A 16890-nucleotide genomic window follows, 5' to 3' on the forward strand; every position below is an offset into this window, starting at 1 on the left:
GCGAGAGCCGACGCGCTGCTGGGGCCCACCTGCGCGGACCGCACGGCGGCGAAACCCCGAGGTCCGCGGCCCCCAGCTCGGGCCCGAGGCGAGGGGCGGGGACGGGAACGGGGCGGGGCTGGGGGGGGCGGCGGGCGCGCTGCTTCCCCGAGGCCGGAGGCGGGGCGGGCGGGCCTCTGGAGGCGCGGGGGGGCGGACTCGCCCGCTGCCGGTGCTGCTCGCTCGCCCGCCCGCCAGCTCGCACTCGGTCGCGCCGCGGGGCAGGCATGGGAGTCGCACGCGTCCTCCCGGCGCCCACACCTGTTGGAGAGGCGCTGTGAGCCGCAGCCCCAGCGGGCTGCTCGGCGCGGGTGAGTGCGGGCGCGGGCTCGGGACGCCGCGGAACTCGCGGGGAGCGCGGCGCCGACAGCAGCGGGACAAAGGGCCGGTGCGCGCGGTGTGGGGTGACTGCGGGCTGCGGGGGGCACCGGGGACTTCGCCGGGCCGCCCTCGGGGCTGGAGAGCTGGGGCCCGCGGCCTGAAGGAGCTCCGCGGAGACTCGGGGGGCAGCAGGGCGCCTGCATTCACACAGTGTCACCCGGCAGCGGATGGGAAAGACGGCTGCTGCCTTGGATGGGAGCAGAGGAAGAGCCGGCTCTGGGTGAGCTCTCCTCCAGCTGAGCGATGACAACACCCCCGTCTCCTCCGCGCCCGCACACCCCCACCCACCACCAGCACTTACTTTCCTGGGGTTTTGGAATACATGTATTCCAACATGATCTGAACATTAATTTTTAACTCTGGGCGCGTGATTGTAAACACATCTTAGCCAGCAAGGAAAGTGCAGCAAGCACAGGTTAGGAACTAGGATCTTTTCTCTGGAGCTTTAATTGATGGCCGTGTGCTTCCTTATAAACCGTGAACTATCGCCATCGTCGGAAGCAAATATTTCTTCTTCGGCCTGTGGAACGTTCATCACGAGTTAACTTTTAAATAAAAGTTGGAAAAGTTTAAAAAATGTTTTCGAAGAGGAGGGAGAATTATTTTGGTGAGGAAAAACCACCATTCCCCTCCGGAATACAAATTAGGGTTGCTTTCCAACATCTCATGAAAAAGCAGCTGATAAAATTCCGGGTGTTTTATTAACCTTCGGGCGACACCCAGGAGACTTCAGAAAGAGAAACAGCCTCTGGCTGGTGGAACGCTCCAGGTTGTTCGGGATCAGTGTGGGGATGGACTGGCTTCCACCAGCGCCGGAAACTGGACTTAAGGAGCCCCTCCCTGTGAGCTCCCCCGAGCAGACAGGCCAATGCCAGTCATATTCACGTGGCCATAGGGGAAGGAGTTGACTTTATAGTTTGAAGTTAGCTGTGGCCAAAGCCTAATGCCAGTTAAAGTAAGGATATTTATTGCCCTTGTTTCAGGATCCTCCTTGTGCCTAAGAGCACTGAAAATAGACCTTAGGACTGTGTCTCTCAAGAAGCCTGATGGGGGAAGGAATTTAGAAGAAATACTATAAAAGCCACTATGTTTACTTGTGAAAGTTTCATCATATGTAGACCTTCTGCATTCGAATAAATTGTTTCACTTGTGTTCTTCCCAGGTAAATAGGCATTGTCATGCTTTCCTGTACCTGAGCTGGAAAGGAAGCTTTCTTGCCAGGTAATTAATACGGATCTCATTTTTGTAACACCAACACTTTATTCAAGTAGATGGTGAATTTGGGTGCACTTTTCTGTTGGTAGTATTAATACTGCAGTGCCCATTGGTGGATCTGAGAACATTACTGGCCCCCGTCTGCAGGGTCTAATAGGCTCAGGTTCTCCCACATAGTTTTCTTCTCTTAGATCCCTTAGGATTCAGTCCACCGGGCATTATTCATGCATAACTCCCTCTGGCTCTGGGGAATTCCTTTCTCCAGGTCTCACCACTGACAGTTTGGTACACTCTGTTCTTGTTCTGCCCCCCCACCCCCCACCGCCCGCAGGTTTGTCCCAAGCTCACTAGAGTCGATCATTTTGCCTAAAAGTTGATACAGAAGAAGTTAAACTTGGTTTGACCACAAGACTATGTTTAGGGTGCCCAGGCTTGTAAATGCCCTGTATTTCTTTCCTGTCCGGGCTGTAATTCTTAAACCATTATGTGATTAGGTCTGTTTTCCTTTAACAGGTTCTGTGACTTGGGAAAATGAGACCAAGCCTGGCTGCAGAGGGTTCACAGAGCTTTGTTCATTTTTAGGTATTTGCTTTAGGAATTAGCATGGTTTCACTGTTCAGTATTCCTGCCGCAGATTCCATGGAAAACCCTTTGTTAGCCTTCCAGATGGTGTCCAAAACTTTTATCTCCACAGACTTGCCCACTGTTTGTTTCAACATTACTGTTTATAGTGGTCACAGGAATTCATCTGTTGTACAATAGAGAATGTATGTCCTGAGGATTCGATTTTTTTTTTTCCTCTTCTCCCAGCACTTGTCTGCTAGAAGAGTTAGTCATTCTCCCAAACACTTGCCCTCTCGAGGAGAGCTGGTTTGTTGCAATGTTGAAGACGAAGGTGTAGTTCTGGGGCAGAGAAGTGTCAGTGCCCAAGCCAAGCAGATGGCTGTGGTTTGTACATCAATGTGCACAGCCCCTTCACCATTAGATTATTAGTGGATTTGTGAAGTAGCAGCATCCTCCTAAGGTATAAATATTTTTAGACAGTGGACAGTAGGACAGTGGCTCATGCTGAGTGCTGGAGCACGGAATGTGTAACTCTTGTCAGTCAGATATACAGAGTTGGAAAAGGAATCGTTTCTGTATTACTAAGCATGGTTAAAAAAAAAATACTTGCTTACCTTCATTTTTCATGCCGCTTTGTCACTCAGGTGAAGCAATGCATGAGAATACTTGGTTGAGAACTTTACAAGATAATTATGTATGCGAGGAATCTTTATCCAGTAAAGGCTTATTCCTGGAAATGAAACATTATAGACCTGAATTTTTTTCCTTTGGATTTAGATATAATGAAAATAAGATTTGGAAGATAAGATTTGGAAATCTTTTTTGTTTTGTTTTTTAAGGGGTGTGTATTTCAAACAGCTCTGTAAGGATAAGGTGACTCATTTGTGAAGGCAAGAAAGAATTTCAAGTTAATGGAATCCATTAGTTTCCTTTCCAACAGTGAGATTATGAATGTTGTTATTATATCTGTTTCTATCCTAGAGTGTTTAAGTAGACTTAAATGGGCATAGTGCAGGCTTGCTTAGAGTTTATAAAAATGGAAACAATACTGTCTTCTGGGAAATTATTCAGGAAATTATCGTCAGGTGAGTTGAGAAATTAATGCAAAGCCACCAACCTAATTTTAAAGCATCATGGTTATCATTGGCATCTTACTACTGGGGAAGGAGTCAGGGTAGCGTGTGATTGCCTTGGGAAAGGGCCTTGATGGGTGAGATTCCCTCCTCACACTTTCCTGAGCCCGCACACCCAGCCATCCTTCCACACCATTCTTGAAAGCCGCCCTCTGCTGGAGGCCTTTGTTTCCTTGGAGAACGGAGGAGGGAAATCTTGTCTCCCAGATAGGCAAGAGATTAGCAAAATAAATTTTCCTCTTCCCCTCCACCGTAAATGATGGTGCAGACCCTGTTTGTGTACAGCAGAGTGCTTGCCCTGGGCTTTTGTGACCCTGGAAAATGCTAAAATTAGAAAATCCTGGGTCTGAAAAGACCAGCACTAAAAAGACTAAAGGGATCATCCATTCAGGTTGTTACTCAGAATAATTTCTAAGCTACCCTAAACACACATCTGGTAAAGGGATGAGCAGTTTATGAAATACATAACCTTAATACAGATGTCAGCTTAAACCCATTTGGGAGCCTGAGAACAGACAACTTTATCTCCCAATTTATAGTCAGTTAAAAGATCATTATGTTGCATACCTCAAACTAATGTAATTATACTTCAGTAAAATTTTAAAAATGATAATAACAAACTTAACCACTTTGGAAGAATTTGACCTGCATTAGTCTGCTTTAATTTCTAAATATGAATTAAAGTCTTTTTAATGCAGTTTTATAGCCTTCAAAGTTACAAAGAGAATTTAATCAAAATATAAACCATTAGAACAAGGTCTTACCACAAGTTAATGAGTTCAGTTTAAACAATAATATAGGGAACCTGCAGGTGGTGTTTCTGAGTAATGGAAGTTTCTGTTTTTAAGGGATCCAAAAAGTTTCTTCCTAAAGGATGAAATCTTGACACTACCCTGTTGGTTTAGCAGACCTTTACTTATAGTTGGGCTAATTTCTCCTTCACTGGCTAAATGATCAGAATTTAAGTTGTAAGGACTCTTGAGTTAGTAATATCATTGAATGACTGTTAGGTATTAGTTAGATAATATTCTATCTAGAATATTGATATTGATATTCCTTAGAGAATATTAATATCCTAATAAAACTCTCTTTAGCATCCTCTGCCAGCATCGTATGATTTATAAATGATCCCAAAAGTTCTTGGCACAGTCACTTGTCCTCTCTCTGAGGAACAAATTCAGTCCTGTATTTTAGGAAGCCGAGTGAAGCCGTGGCCAGTGAGAGACCCTGACTGACTGCCGAGCCCTTATGCCCACGAAAAAACTTGTCTCCATTTCTCCAGACCCCTAACTCTCCTAAATGTTCTTGGGAGCTGGTTCCAAAACATTTTTTGAAAAGACCGACCTTAACAAAAAACAAAACACAAACGAAAAAAAAGAATCCGTGACCTCACTGTGAGATAAGACACATTTCAAGGACTGAAAATATTTTTAAAATGGGTTTGCTGTAGAGGCAAAGCACTTGGGAAAATGAAATTAGAGTTAATTTTGCCTAAGAGGAGGTTAATTCATTAAGAACCAGTTCCTAGTTAAATATTGCAGACTCTTCCCTGCCATTCTCTTCCCTGACACTCCTGCCAATGGACTATTTCAATGTTTGGATAAAGAGATGCCACTGGGGGAATTCTGCTACAGTAGATATAATTCAGGCTGTGCCCTCCGGCATCCAGTTCACATGTAAATTTCCAGTTTGAGACTTGAGGATGCATGTTCTAGACGGTGGTCCATGTGAGCATGCTCTAACCGCCCTGTCCCTGTTATTTGTGCACACCAAAAAGATTACCTACAGTTTACAAAAACTCATAGCATAGTACCATCTCCTCTCTCTCTCTCTCTCTTTCTCGCTTAAGAATCACATTTTGAGAATAGGAATACTTGGCAGCTTGGACTTCTGGATCCTGTGTTTTCTTTCTTAGATAAGCTGAAGTCAAGCTTGGCCTAACACATCTGCTGGTCCATGTTAGCAGGCATCAGCATTCTCCACGGTAATCTAAGGGAGGAGGCAAAGGCGTGTAGGGGTCCAAGATGCAGCCCTGTGGGAGACGCAGGACTCCTCCTAGTACATATCACACTTGGCAGGGATTCTAGTGTGGGGGGCATTTAGTTACCCAGACAGCAACTTAAAGAGAAAAAGGCTGTCCAAGACCTATAGGTATGTTTAAGGACTGGGTCCTGAGCCAGGAGATGGGAGTAATCAGACACAAAGCCATCTCCTGAAGTTTCCTAAAGGGTTGTCCTCACCACAACTAACCCACTTGGGAAGTCCCCATTAGGGAGGAAGGCTTTCCTAGCATTAGCATCCCCTCCCTCATCCACTTAGAGCCTTTAGTAATGATGGTATCTACCCTCCCCACCAGCAAGCACATGCAAACACGTATGTGCACATACACACGTCCCCCGGGGTTTCAAGGATTTAGAGAAACCGCTAGATGTATTACCTTCCTGCAGAAGAGCCAAGGGACCCTTCCTGTTTGGCAAAAGGGAAAGAAACGATTTCAAAGCATCAGGAAGAGCCAAGGAATTACCTTTTCTGGGAGCTCATACCTTTTTTATCCTATCCCTTTTTATCTGTTTTCTCTAACAGAAATCAGAGAGAAGGAGCCAAGCAAAAAGATCCCAGAAAGGGGGGCGGATAAGCACACCTCTTAGTAATATCGTGTGTAGATATTGGGAATGTGGGTTGGCATGCTCAGCTGGACCAGATCAGATCGATGGGATTTACCAGGTTTATGTAAAAGAAAGCAAAAGGTACCCAAAAGCTGCCAGCGGGTCTGTGCTCTCAAGAGGAAGAGAATGAGAACAAGGAGATGGCTTCTTCCTGACTCCTGCCAGGTTCCAAAGCCTAGGAGACCTAACCCTTCTCTGTCCTCCTTTTGGGAACACTTGACTTCGTGAACACATTACCTTACCTGCTACATCAGCTTCTCCTGAACAGAAGATCCACAGCCAGTCAGAGCCAGCTGGTCCTTGAATGTTGTCTCGTTTTTCATTGTTGTTTTTCTGGTGGGATGATTGATCCTGCTCTTTGAATATACATTTCAGGAGAAAATCTAAACTTCTTCAGTTAGTGTACACGGTCTTGCATAATACGGCTCTTGCCCCCCGCCTTTCCCACCTTTGCTGAGCTAAGTACAGTTTCTGAAATGACTTGCACGGTTGCACGTCTCCGTGTCTTTGCGTACTACCGTCCCCTCTCTCGAAGTGTCCCCTTCACCCTGTCTTAGATTATCTAACTTCTCACCTTCACCACCCACCTCAAGCATCACCTCCCCTGGAATGGCTCCCCTATACTTGATCCTCCCCACACCTGGATTCCATGCCCTTTTCCCCAAGCCACCTCTTCATCCACATACATCTCTGTCATTAGCACTCCGCATGCATCGTTCCAGAAATGTGGTTTTTGTAGCTACACGAATCACTCACTCACTCTTCGATGAATACAAGTACTCATTCAGTAAATCCACTCAATAAATCTTTGTTGAGCGAGCATTAGCATAGGGCCAAATTCAAGGCATTCAGTGGAGCCAGGAACATAGATACAAAGACCTGAAAAGTAACCAGCAGTAAAGCTCACAATGTGATACCTGATGCTACGTTAGCGCTTCAGATCTTTGACAGAGATCCTGTTAGCAGGCCACAGAATCCAAAGGAAGAAGGAATATCTTGTTTGCTTAGAGGCCTGATGACTCTGGAACTAAATTCATAATAGTTAAGGTTGTTTTAAAGTAAAAAAAAAAAGGGGGGGTGGTTCCTGGGTGGCTCAGTCATTAAGTGTCCGCCTTCCGCTCAGGTCATGATCCCTGGGTCCTGGGATCAAGCCCCGCATCTGGCTCCCTGCTCAGTGGGAAGCCTGCTACTCCCTTTCCCACTCCTCCTGCTTGTGTTCCCTCTCTCACTGGGTTTCTCTCTGTCAAATAAATAAATAAAGTCTATAAAAAATTCAAAAAAAGAAAAAAGTCTCATGCTCTCTTTGGAGTCATTCCCCATTTCGAAGCGATAGGAATCCCAGCGAGGGCCATGCTGTGGAGCTATCCCTCCAAGCCTCGGTCCCTGAGTTAGCTGTGTGGTTGAAATTTACAGGAGCAGGTTGCACTGAAGATTTTCCAAGCACACGGCAGAACGAAAGAAAGAGGGGCAGGTGGACCAGGGAGGGGGGAGAGAATAAAAGTTTAGAACCGAGCACAAAGAAGGCCAGAAATCACACAGAACCCGGGGCTCCCAGAGCAGCTCTTCTGGGGATGAGTGACCGTTTGCTTACCACCTCGTGCTGGGCCATCATTAGGGGCATCTGAAACACAGAAGGGAATGAACACCCCGTTTCATTTTGAGCACGGGAAAGTTCCCAGGTTCAGCCTTGGATTGTAAGTGAGACCATTATCTTGGGATTCCTCTCCACACCCTGATTCCTGAGGAGGGTTCAGAGACTTGGAAACAATGACAGGCATGCTGCCGGGCTGTTGCCTCAGCCAGCGCTGCTCAGCCCCTTGCCCTCCTGACCTGCTTATCTTTGTTCCTACAGAGTGGTGCTCAGCATGGCGGGGATCCCAGGGCTCCTCTTCCTTTTCCTCCTCCTGCTCTGTGCTGTTGGGCAGGTGAGCCTCTATGGCACCCACTGGAAACCCACTTGGCCTGCTTACCGCCTCCCCGTGGTCTTGCCCCAGTCCACCCTAAACCTGGGCAAGCCGGACTTTGGGGCCGAAGCCAGACTGGATGTGTCCTCCTCGTGCGGGCCCCGGTGTCATAAGGGGACTCCGCTGCCCACTTACGAAGAGGCCAAGCAGTACCTGTCTTACGAGACGCTCTATGCCAACGGCAGCCGCACGGAGACGCAGGTGGGCATTTACGTCCTCCGCGGGGGTGAGGGCCGAGAGTCTTCGGGACGGTCTCGGAGGAAGCGGCAGATTTATGGCTATGACAGCAGATTCAGCATCTTCGGGAAGGACTTCTTGCTCAACTACCCCTTCTCCACATCAGTGAAGTTATCTACGGGCTGCACGGGCACCCTGGTGGCGGAGAAGCACGTCCTCACGGCTGCCCATTGCATCCACGATGGGAAAACCTATGTGAAGGGAACCCAGAAACTTCGAGTGGGCTTCCTGAAGCCCAAGTTTAAAGACGGCGGTCACGGGGCCAACAGCTCAAGCCCTGCGGGGCCAGAGAAGATGAAGTTTCAGTGGATCCGGGTGAAGCGCACCCACGTGCCCAAGGGCTGGATCAAAGGCAACGCCAACGACATTGGCATGGATTATGACTACGCCCTCCTAGAACTCAAAAAACCCCACAAGAGAAAGTTCATGAAGATCGGGGTGAGTCCTCCTGCCAAGCAGCTGCCGGGGGGCAGGATCCACTTCTCTGGGTATGACAACGATCGACCCGGCAACTTGGTGTACCGCTTCTGTGATGTCAAAGACGAGACCTATGACCTGCTCTACCAGCAGTGCGACGCCCAGCCTGGGGCCAGCGGCTCCGGGGTCTATGTGAGGATGTGGAAGAGGCAGCAGCAGAAGTGGGAGCGGAAAATTATTGGCATCTTTTCAGGGCACCAGTGGGTAGACATGAATGGTTCTCCGCAGGACTTCAACGTGGCGGTTAGAATCACCCCTCTCAAATACGCCCAGATATGCTACTGGATTAAAGGAAACTACCTGGATTGCCGGGAGGGGTGACACAGTGCTCCTTCCCGGCCACACTTGATGGTCTTCATGTACTCATTTTAGGAGAGGCCAAATGTTGTCATTGGTGTGTGTGTGTGTGTGTGTGTGTGTGTGTGATGATACCTTTTACCTAACTTCTTAAAGTTGCAAGATGCCTGGCTTTATGATTGGAAAACTGGTTTGTGGATCCTGTATCATTTAAGGAGTTTAAAGGCATACTTTTGCATAGAAATAAAAAAAAAACACACCACACTGATGTTTGGGACAATAGGGAATATTTAGCAAGTAAGTTAATCTTTCACTTTTGGAGAACTTTGAACTTTTTTCATCTGAACTTGTTGCAAAGGTTTATATTAAATACGTGGCATACGGGAGAGAACAGATTCTTAAATTCTTATGTGTGTATATATGTGTATTTTCTCCTGAGATTCATCTTGGGATTTTGTTGTTGTTGTTGTTGTTTTTAATGCCTAGTCAACATTTCCAGAGGGCAGTGTTCCCCATACAACTCTTAGGAAACTTCACGATACTTCGTAGACAGGCGGGTATAATATTTTGGATTTGGAGGTGTTTGCACAGTAGTCCTTGATAAGTAAAAGAATTTGTTGACTATATTGGTACACCTTTTAAACTGTGTCTTACAGTAAGTCAGTATCCCAAGTTGCTTGCAGTTTTGAAATAGTTTCCCTCCCAAAGACAGTTGCTGTCCTTCTGGAGAAGACCCAACCTATGGCCCTGTCAGCTTTGTGACGCACCAGAGAGGGCAAGACCGTTTATGCCCAGCCATCCGCTTCACAGGATTTTACTCACGTTCCTTGAGCTTGCTCTTTTCCAGAAGACAATCATCAGGACCCAATTAGAAAAAGCTGTGTATTGCTTCCCAGCGAATGGTTGTGGTTCCACTAAAAACAATCATTTCATTTTACCCCCGGAGTGTAGCATATCTCATGTTTTATCATTTGGATGGAGTGATTGCAAATGAGTTAAATTCCAGAGAACAATGGACACAGCTCGGCAGATGTCACACCGGACTGAGCCCTTGTCTGGAGCCTGGCATGGGCCTACAGCCGAATCAGAATTGTTCTACAGAGTTTTCAGTGTGCTTTCAGGGAGTGATGGACTTGAGCGATTCGGAAACTTCTCTCCTTGACTTCACTTACTATAGTAAAAATATTTGGATGGTGCTTTAAAAAAAACCAAGAGAACATTCCCCCCACCCCGCCCCCACCCAACTGGCTTTAAAGGGTCTCTTTTACTGGGTTACTTGAGGCTACAGGCACGTACAATCAAACACCAGTAGTAAAGATGGAAGTCGGGAGAATGCAAAGTGGGTGAGAATTCCCACTCCAGCAGACGTCTTTATGAATGTTTTACCCATAGGATAATCACAGTTTATAAAGAAAAGAACATGACTTATTTTATGTCCTCATTTTATGCCTCTTAGCCTGAGCGCATCTTCCTAAATGTCTGGGGTGGGGGAAGGGGGGAGCAGAAGAGCAAAGGGATTACAGGACAGACGTCTGCTGGGCTTGTACCTTAGGTCATAATCAGCCTGAACTGTAACTCTCTGCAAGGACATTCAGATATGGCCCTGAAGCTTAAACTTTCTCCGGGTGGCTTTTGGCTTGGGTTTCTTGCGCTTTTCAGAAGAAGAATCCTGATAAGACATTCAAGAAAAGGACAGCCACAGTGCTTTCTTCAAATCACGTAAGAAATATCATGCAAAGAGAGGTAAGGCCACCGGGATTCTTCTGAATTCCAGTACAGTTTGCTTTGAAATCTGGCAGGAACCTAGTGTGAGGAGAAAGAGAGGTCTGCATCCCCGTGTTTGGTATTTGGGGGGGTTTATTTTTGCTCTTGATTGATGCGAAAAGAAGTTCACTGAACACCTAGACAAGACAGATTAAAAAAAAAAAAAAGATGCTTCTTTTGTGAAGCACCTGATTTTAATATTTTGCAAAGTTGAAACTTCTTCCACAAAGGTAGGCAATGGCACAAAGTCAAAGTAATATCAATGTTGAGTTCAAATAGGTGTCACTTAAGAAAAATACCCACATGCTATATATGACAGAACTCATAGATGGTAAAATAATGAGTCCATCTCTTCGGTGGTAATAAAAGGAAGCATGGCATCAGATTGTTGTGGAATTGGAAATAAAAAAGAACGGACTCATGACATTAATATAATTAGTGTTTTACATGTTATACATGGTAGGGATGTATTTCTAGTAAGGCTAGTAGAACGGCATTCCTAAAATATGTGCCATAAACACTCATCCCTCCGGACAATCTCCAAAGAACAAAAAGGGCACCACCGTTGGCGGGGCGGGGGGGGGGGGCTGCCTCCTGGTACTCCCTTTCCTTAGCAGGGATTCACTTGCCTGTTTGCACTTTGAAAGCTCTAAGAAGTCCTGTAGTAAAGAATCATGGTAATGTTTTAAAATCTGCACTTCAATAAAGACCTTTGATCACTGAACCCTTGTTTTCTCATGTAATGCCAATGAGCGATTTAGTGTTCTAATAAGTACATTGTGGGGATCTCTGTAGCAGCCCTGGTCAAGGCGATTGTACAGAAAGTATGACGAGCCCCTAGTGGCATCAAGCATTGGTGCCTTTGGGGTGTGGCCGGAACCCGGGATCCAGATTGGGAAAGGTTCTGCAGGTAAAACAGGAGAGAAGAAACTTGCAAATCATTTGTCACTGCAAGTCAGAAAGTTGTGGCAGAATCCGGGACATCTTTTCCCCCAGAGACTTTATTCAGAATTTTGAATTTTAGAAAGGATCTAGTCCAGAAAAATAAAAAAATAGGGCTAAAAAGGAAAAGAAATATGAGTCAGCCAGTAGTGGAGCTGTAGGTGTATTAAATCCACTGAAAGTGGATTTAAAATGACTGGAAAGCAAGTTGGAACCTCAAGATCATGGTCTTCTCTTTGTGTGACCCCGTGTCCCTGTTCAGTACCAGGGCAAGCCCCCGGGGACACTAGGCAGTATTTAAGGTAGCGATCTCTCTCTAATGCCTACCAGAGTCTCTGGTCCAGAGCTTGTCAAGGACGACACAGGATGCTGCAGGGTAGAGAGCCACCCGGGGGGTTCTGACGGCAGTCCTTGGTGTTTCCTTTCAAGGGGCTGGTCACTGTCCTGGACCAGGGAGGCTAGTAGACAGGCTCTGCCCAGGCCTGGCTGTCCTTGGTTTGTCTGAGTTTTTTCATGTCTGGCCCTCTTAGTCCTTATTACGGACCAGCTCAAGGATGCCTCGAGGTTGCCACTGTCAGTTTATTTCTATGGCTGTTTGGTAGAACGTCCATTTATTTTATCATCTAGAATGGAGTTTTTTGAGAATGGGAAGTCTGTGAATAATGAGTTTAGGACAGCAGGCATATACCAAGTGTGTCCCTGGAAATCCAGCATGTCTGCTCCACTCTAACTGGTAAGCTCTTCAGAGCACTGTCTGGAAGGAATGCAGACCAACAGCCATGCTTGGTAACCTCGGAGCAATGGCGGGGCTGCAGCTTCCTGCCTGTCTCATATCTGGGCTGTCACGGTGGTTCCTCCTGCATGCCGCCTTTGCCTGGAGCAGCATTTAGAGGGCTTCCCATGGAGGAAGGGTATTAAAAAAATTTTTTTTGCTGGGCTGGCATTTAGAGCAGATAGGTGATAAACACGGACCATTTCTAGCAGATAACATATCTGTTTATAGTCTGCTGTTGGCCCAGAGGAAGAAAGAAACCAGCTTCCAGGAATAGAATAAATAAGTCTAAGAGCTGGGACAGCAGACTAGTGTGGGAACATGCTGGCCTTGGAGTTGGGTAGACTGATTCCATAGTTGCCTGGTTCCTTTTGGTGAATAAATCTCAATGCAGTTTAAGACTTAAAACCCTCCTATCTGATTCAAAGATCCGCTCTCTTCAGGTCCAGCTCCTCCAGTGGGCTGGAGTGGAGCAGAGAAAGAGCGAAAGGGCAAACATCTATGTCCTCTCAGTGATTGCTGCTTCTCAGGAAACACCAGCTCTTCCATCCTCCTCAGCACATACCTGTGGTAATGTAACCCTCTGCCTTCTGAGGTTGGTACACAATTACCTGCCAGACAGCTCCCTCCGGTGGTGAATGAACAAAATACCCCAAGCCCAGGCTTGTTATACGTAAGCTGCTCATTGAAGATCGGGGGAAGGAATGTTCCAGGCTGAGGGAACTAAGTGTGAGGGCCCCTAGCAGGATCAGATTTGGCCTGTTCAAGAGGTGAAATGAGTGAAGGGGATTAAAAGGTACAAACTGCCAGCTATAAAGTAAATAAATCATGAGGACGTAATTATAGCACAGTGACTATGATCAAAAATACTGCACTGCATATTTGAAAGTTGCTGAGAGAGTAGATCTTAAAAGTTCTCATCACAGGGAAAAAAATTTGTTATCACTGTGTCTGGTGGCAGACATGAACTCAATTTGTGGTGATCATATCACAATAAATACAAATATACAATTATGATATTGTATGCCCGAAACTAATAGTCTGTGTGTGTGTGATATTAATTATACCTCAGTGAGAAAAAGAAAAAAAGAATGACACTTTAGTTTGGGACCTGAGCCTCTAGCTAGAGTCCAGGTCCCATCTGCTGAGATGGCAAGAACTGGGGAAGGAAGGGATAGGTTTGGGATCCAGGGAATGAAAATCAAGAATTTTTGTGTTGGTCAAGTTAGATTCAAAAAATAGACACCCAAGTGGAGGGGTGCCTGGGTGGCTTCATCAGTTAAGTGTCCGACTCTTGATTTTTGGCTCCAGTCATGATCTCAGGGTTGTGGGATCAAGCCCCGCGTTGGGACTCCACGCTCAGTGGGGAGTCTGCTTCTCTCCTTCTCCCTCTGCTGCTCCCGCCCACCGTGTTCTCTCCCTCAGATAAATAAATCTGTAAAAAGGAAAGTGGAGGTGTCAGGTAAGCACTCCAGCTGCTCAGTAAGGCTCTCCGTTGGAAGGACCTGAATCAGCATGTGGGATTTAAAACCACGGGACCAGATAACATCACCAGGGGCAAGAATGGGAGCATGAGGCTTGAGAACCAGGACAGAGTCCTGGTCCACCAGTGTTTAGAGGTCGGGTTCATGGAGGGCGAGGAGGAGGAGGAGGAAGAGACAGAGGAAGAGGCAGCTCATGAGGTCAGAAGAAAACCACGAAAATGTGGTCTCACAGAAGCCAAGGGAAAAAAGTCTAAAGTGAGTGGGTGAAGAGGGAGGGCCAAGGGAATGTCCCTCAGGCTGCAGTGGGCAAGGCAGTGGGCTGTGGGCAGCAGACCTGGGGGGGCCACGTGGTCCTCCACACAGAATGTACCCTTGTGCATCTCTGGGCTCCCCGCTGCAGGAGCCCGGGCTGTGCTTGGTCAGTGCCTGGCGTGACTGATGGATGGAACCCTCCCGAGGAGCCTTGGGACAGCTCTGCCCCCAGGAGGTGAGAGGATCCAGGGCCACACCCTCCCTGGGGGAATCTGCCCTTGGAAGAGCCAGGAAAACGTGGGCTTAGGGAGGCCCAGGGGCGCCGTCCCCTCCTGCCCAGCCTCATGTTTTCTGAGGGCGGAAAGTGCAAGATGACTCTTCAGTGTGGTATGTGTGTGTGTGTGTGTGTGTGTGTGTGTGTGTGTGTGTATCAAGTGCCTTAAAATACCAAGTGTCCCTTAGTCTTGATTTATCACTGCCTGTTGTCTTCAGACTTTAAAAGGACTCAGGCCAGGGCTCCTGGCTGGCTCAGTCTGGTAGAGCACGTAACTCTTGATCTTGGAGTCATGAGTTCAAGTCCCGTGTTGAGTGGAGATGACCCCCCCCCACACACAAAAAAAAAGGACGAAGGCGCTCTCTTCCATAAACAGGACAGTTTTGGGAAGTGTTGAGTTCCAATCCAGTGAAGCAAGATTGAACTCTTCGCACTGGAGAGAAAGAGGAGAGCTCAGAAAACGAAATAAACAGAGCAAGTGGCTGGGCCTGGAGCCACAGCTGAGGGCACGGCAGCCCCCACTCAGTCTCTCTGCAGAGTTGTCCCTTCCCTGGCCATCTTCTCTAAAATCCCTGCTCTCCCCAGTCCCTGGCTCAGTCGCCCTCATTTCCCTTCCCTGCCTCATTGTCTCTGCTGAGCACTAAGGGCTGTCTCACACTCTCTGCTGTGTTGGTTTCTCTTCTTTGTCCTTCTCTGTCCCTAGAATGTAGTTTCCTGAAGGCAAGGCTGTGTGTCTGACTTACCCCACCCTCGGACCAGTGCCTGGCACATGGGTCTCCAGACATCATGTTTTATATAACCTGTAATGCCCTGACTTGTGATGACGTGGGTGTGGATATTCTTGTGTCCACATATACTCCAGAATAAAACTTGGGTGATGGCTTGTAGGCGTGTCTTCTAGCCTGTATTACATGGCTATTATTTATGTGTTTCTTTCTCCTATGAAACCGTTAAATCTCATAAAAGCAGGGGCTGAACCCTGATCTTTCCTGTATGTTCCATTGGCTCCTGGTCCTCCACAGGAAATACATGGTGAGAAAATGAGTGGATGTCTATTATAACTTAGCCTGTGGTCCAGAGACTCCTGCCCCTCCCACGTCTCCTAAGTAGTCAGGCCATATGTCCCTTAGATGTCTGTGCTACCCCTGGCCTCTCCAGCTCCTCTGCCACGACCCCAATTCTGGCCCCTGCCCTCTCTTCTTTTTTTTTTTTTTTAAAGATTTTATTTATTTATTTGACAGACAGAGATCACAAGTAGTCAGAGAGGCAGGCAGAGAGAGAGGAAGGGAAGCAGTCTCCCTGCTGAGCAGAGAGCCAGATGTGGGGCTCGATCCCAGGACCCTGGGATCACTACCCGAGCCGAAGGCAGAGGCTTTAACCCACTGAGCCACCCAGGCGCCCCTCTTCTTTATATCATTATAGCCGACTCTGAACTCAATCTTGAGCTCACCCACAGCTGCCCAAGCCATGTTCTCAAGGGAAGAGCTGATCACATCCCTTACTCTGTGTTCTGTGGACTAGCCTCTGGCCACTAGAGGCTAATGCTTAGTTTTCTTAGCCTCAGATGGACCCCCTAATCCAAGATGGTGGTCAGGTTTAGCCTCCATTGCTCCCCAGTGCTACAACCTGCTGTCCAGCAATTGGCACCAAATGCATCTGTGTTTTCAAGCCTCTCTCTTTGCCCAAGCTCTCTTCCTCTCCCTGGGGAGCCCTTCCCCCACCTCTTCAATTATTTCAGTTATTCATCCCACAATAAGCACTTCTTGGTGCTATTCCTCTGGGCTCACCCTGGAGACGCACCCCTGTGCTCAAGATGTTCGTGTGTCATCTTCTTTAGAGGTCACTGGATCGTGGCTCTTGCTCTGCCTCCCCAGTGGTAAGCTCAATAACTACCCTCTCTCTAAGACTATCTTAGTGTCAGTGAAATGGAATTGCCGCCTTGTAAATGGAATTAATTGAATGTTCTCCTCACATTTTAATAGATCTTTGAGTTAGGTTGTCCTGCCTGGTTAGTACATTTCTTTCCTGGGACTTACTAATATTTGCTTTCCATCCAGTTTCCTGATGTAGAAAATGCCATGTTTGGGAAACCAATATCGCTCAAGTATGACTAATATCCTCCACGGATAAGCCATTCTTAGACATAAGGACATTGTCCTTTAAAAGTGACACATGTAACCACTCCAGGACATTTAGCAACACACAGCCGAACACAGAGCCAGAAGATCCCGTGGAAATGCAGCCACCTTTTTCCTAGCCCCAAGGGAAAAATGTGTTTGTTGGTTGACTATTATAATATCCACAAGAATTCATTCGTTCCTTTATTACATTTTTATTGATCTGCTTCTTAGTCCTCATTAAGTTCTTCATGCTGTTTAATAACCATATTCTCTGCATTTTCATACATCTACAATCTTAAACATGGTAAA

At 47.0% G+C, this 16890-nt stretch overlaps 1 protein-coding gene across 2 annotated transcripts; it reads left to right on the top strand.

Annotated features, from left to right (window-relative positions):
- Positions 1-214: 214 nt before the first annotated feature.
- On the top strand, positions 215-11461 carry PRSS23 (serine protease 23). 2 transcript variants are annotated; one of them, XM_046016887.1, is made up of 3 exons: positions 215-350; positions 1583-1641; positions 7851-11461. In XM_046016887.1, the coding sequence occupies exon 3, from the start codon at positions 7864-7866 to the stop codon at positions 8995-8997; it is 1134 nt and encodes a 377-aa protein (XP_045872843.1). In that variant the 5' UTR covers positions 215-350; positions 1583-1641; positions 7851-7863; the 3' UTR covers positions 8998-11461. The 2 variants fall into 2 exon arrangements, with proteins under 2 accessions (XP_045872843.1, XP_045872844.1); XM_046016888.1 differs by lacking the exon at positions 1583-1641 and having other exon boundaries at positions 221-350.
- The last annotated feature ends 5429 nt before the right edge of the window (positions 11462-16890 follow it).

Source organism: Meles meles, chromosome 8 (assembly GCF_922984935.1).
Source record: "Meles meles chromosome 8, mMelMel3.1 paternal haplotype, whole genome shotgun sequence".
Classification (NCBI taxonomy): Eukaryota; Metazoa; Chordata; class Mammalia; order Carnivora; family Mustelidae; genus Meles; species Meles meles.

Bases quoted from the DNA above. Each gene is read 5' to 3' on its own strand.
- PRSS23 (XM_046016887.1), top strand. From the start codon at position 7,864: ATGGCGGGGATCCCAGGGCTCCTCTTCCTTTTCCTCCTCCTGCTCTGT.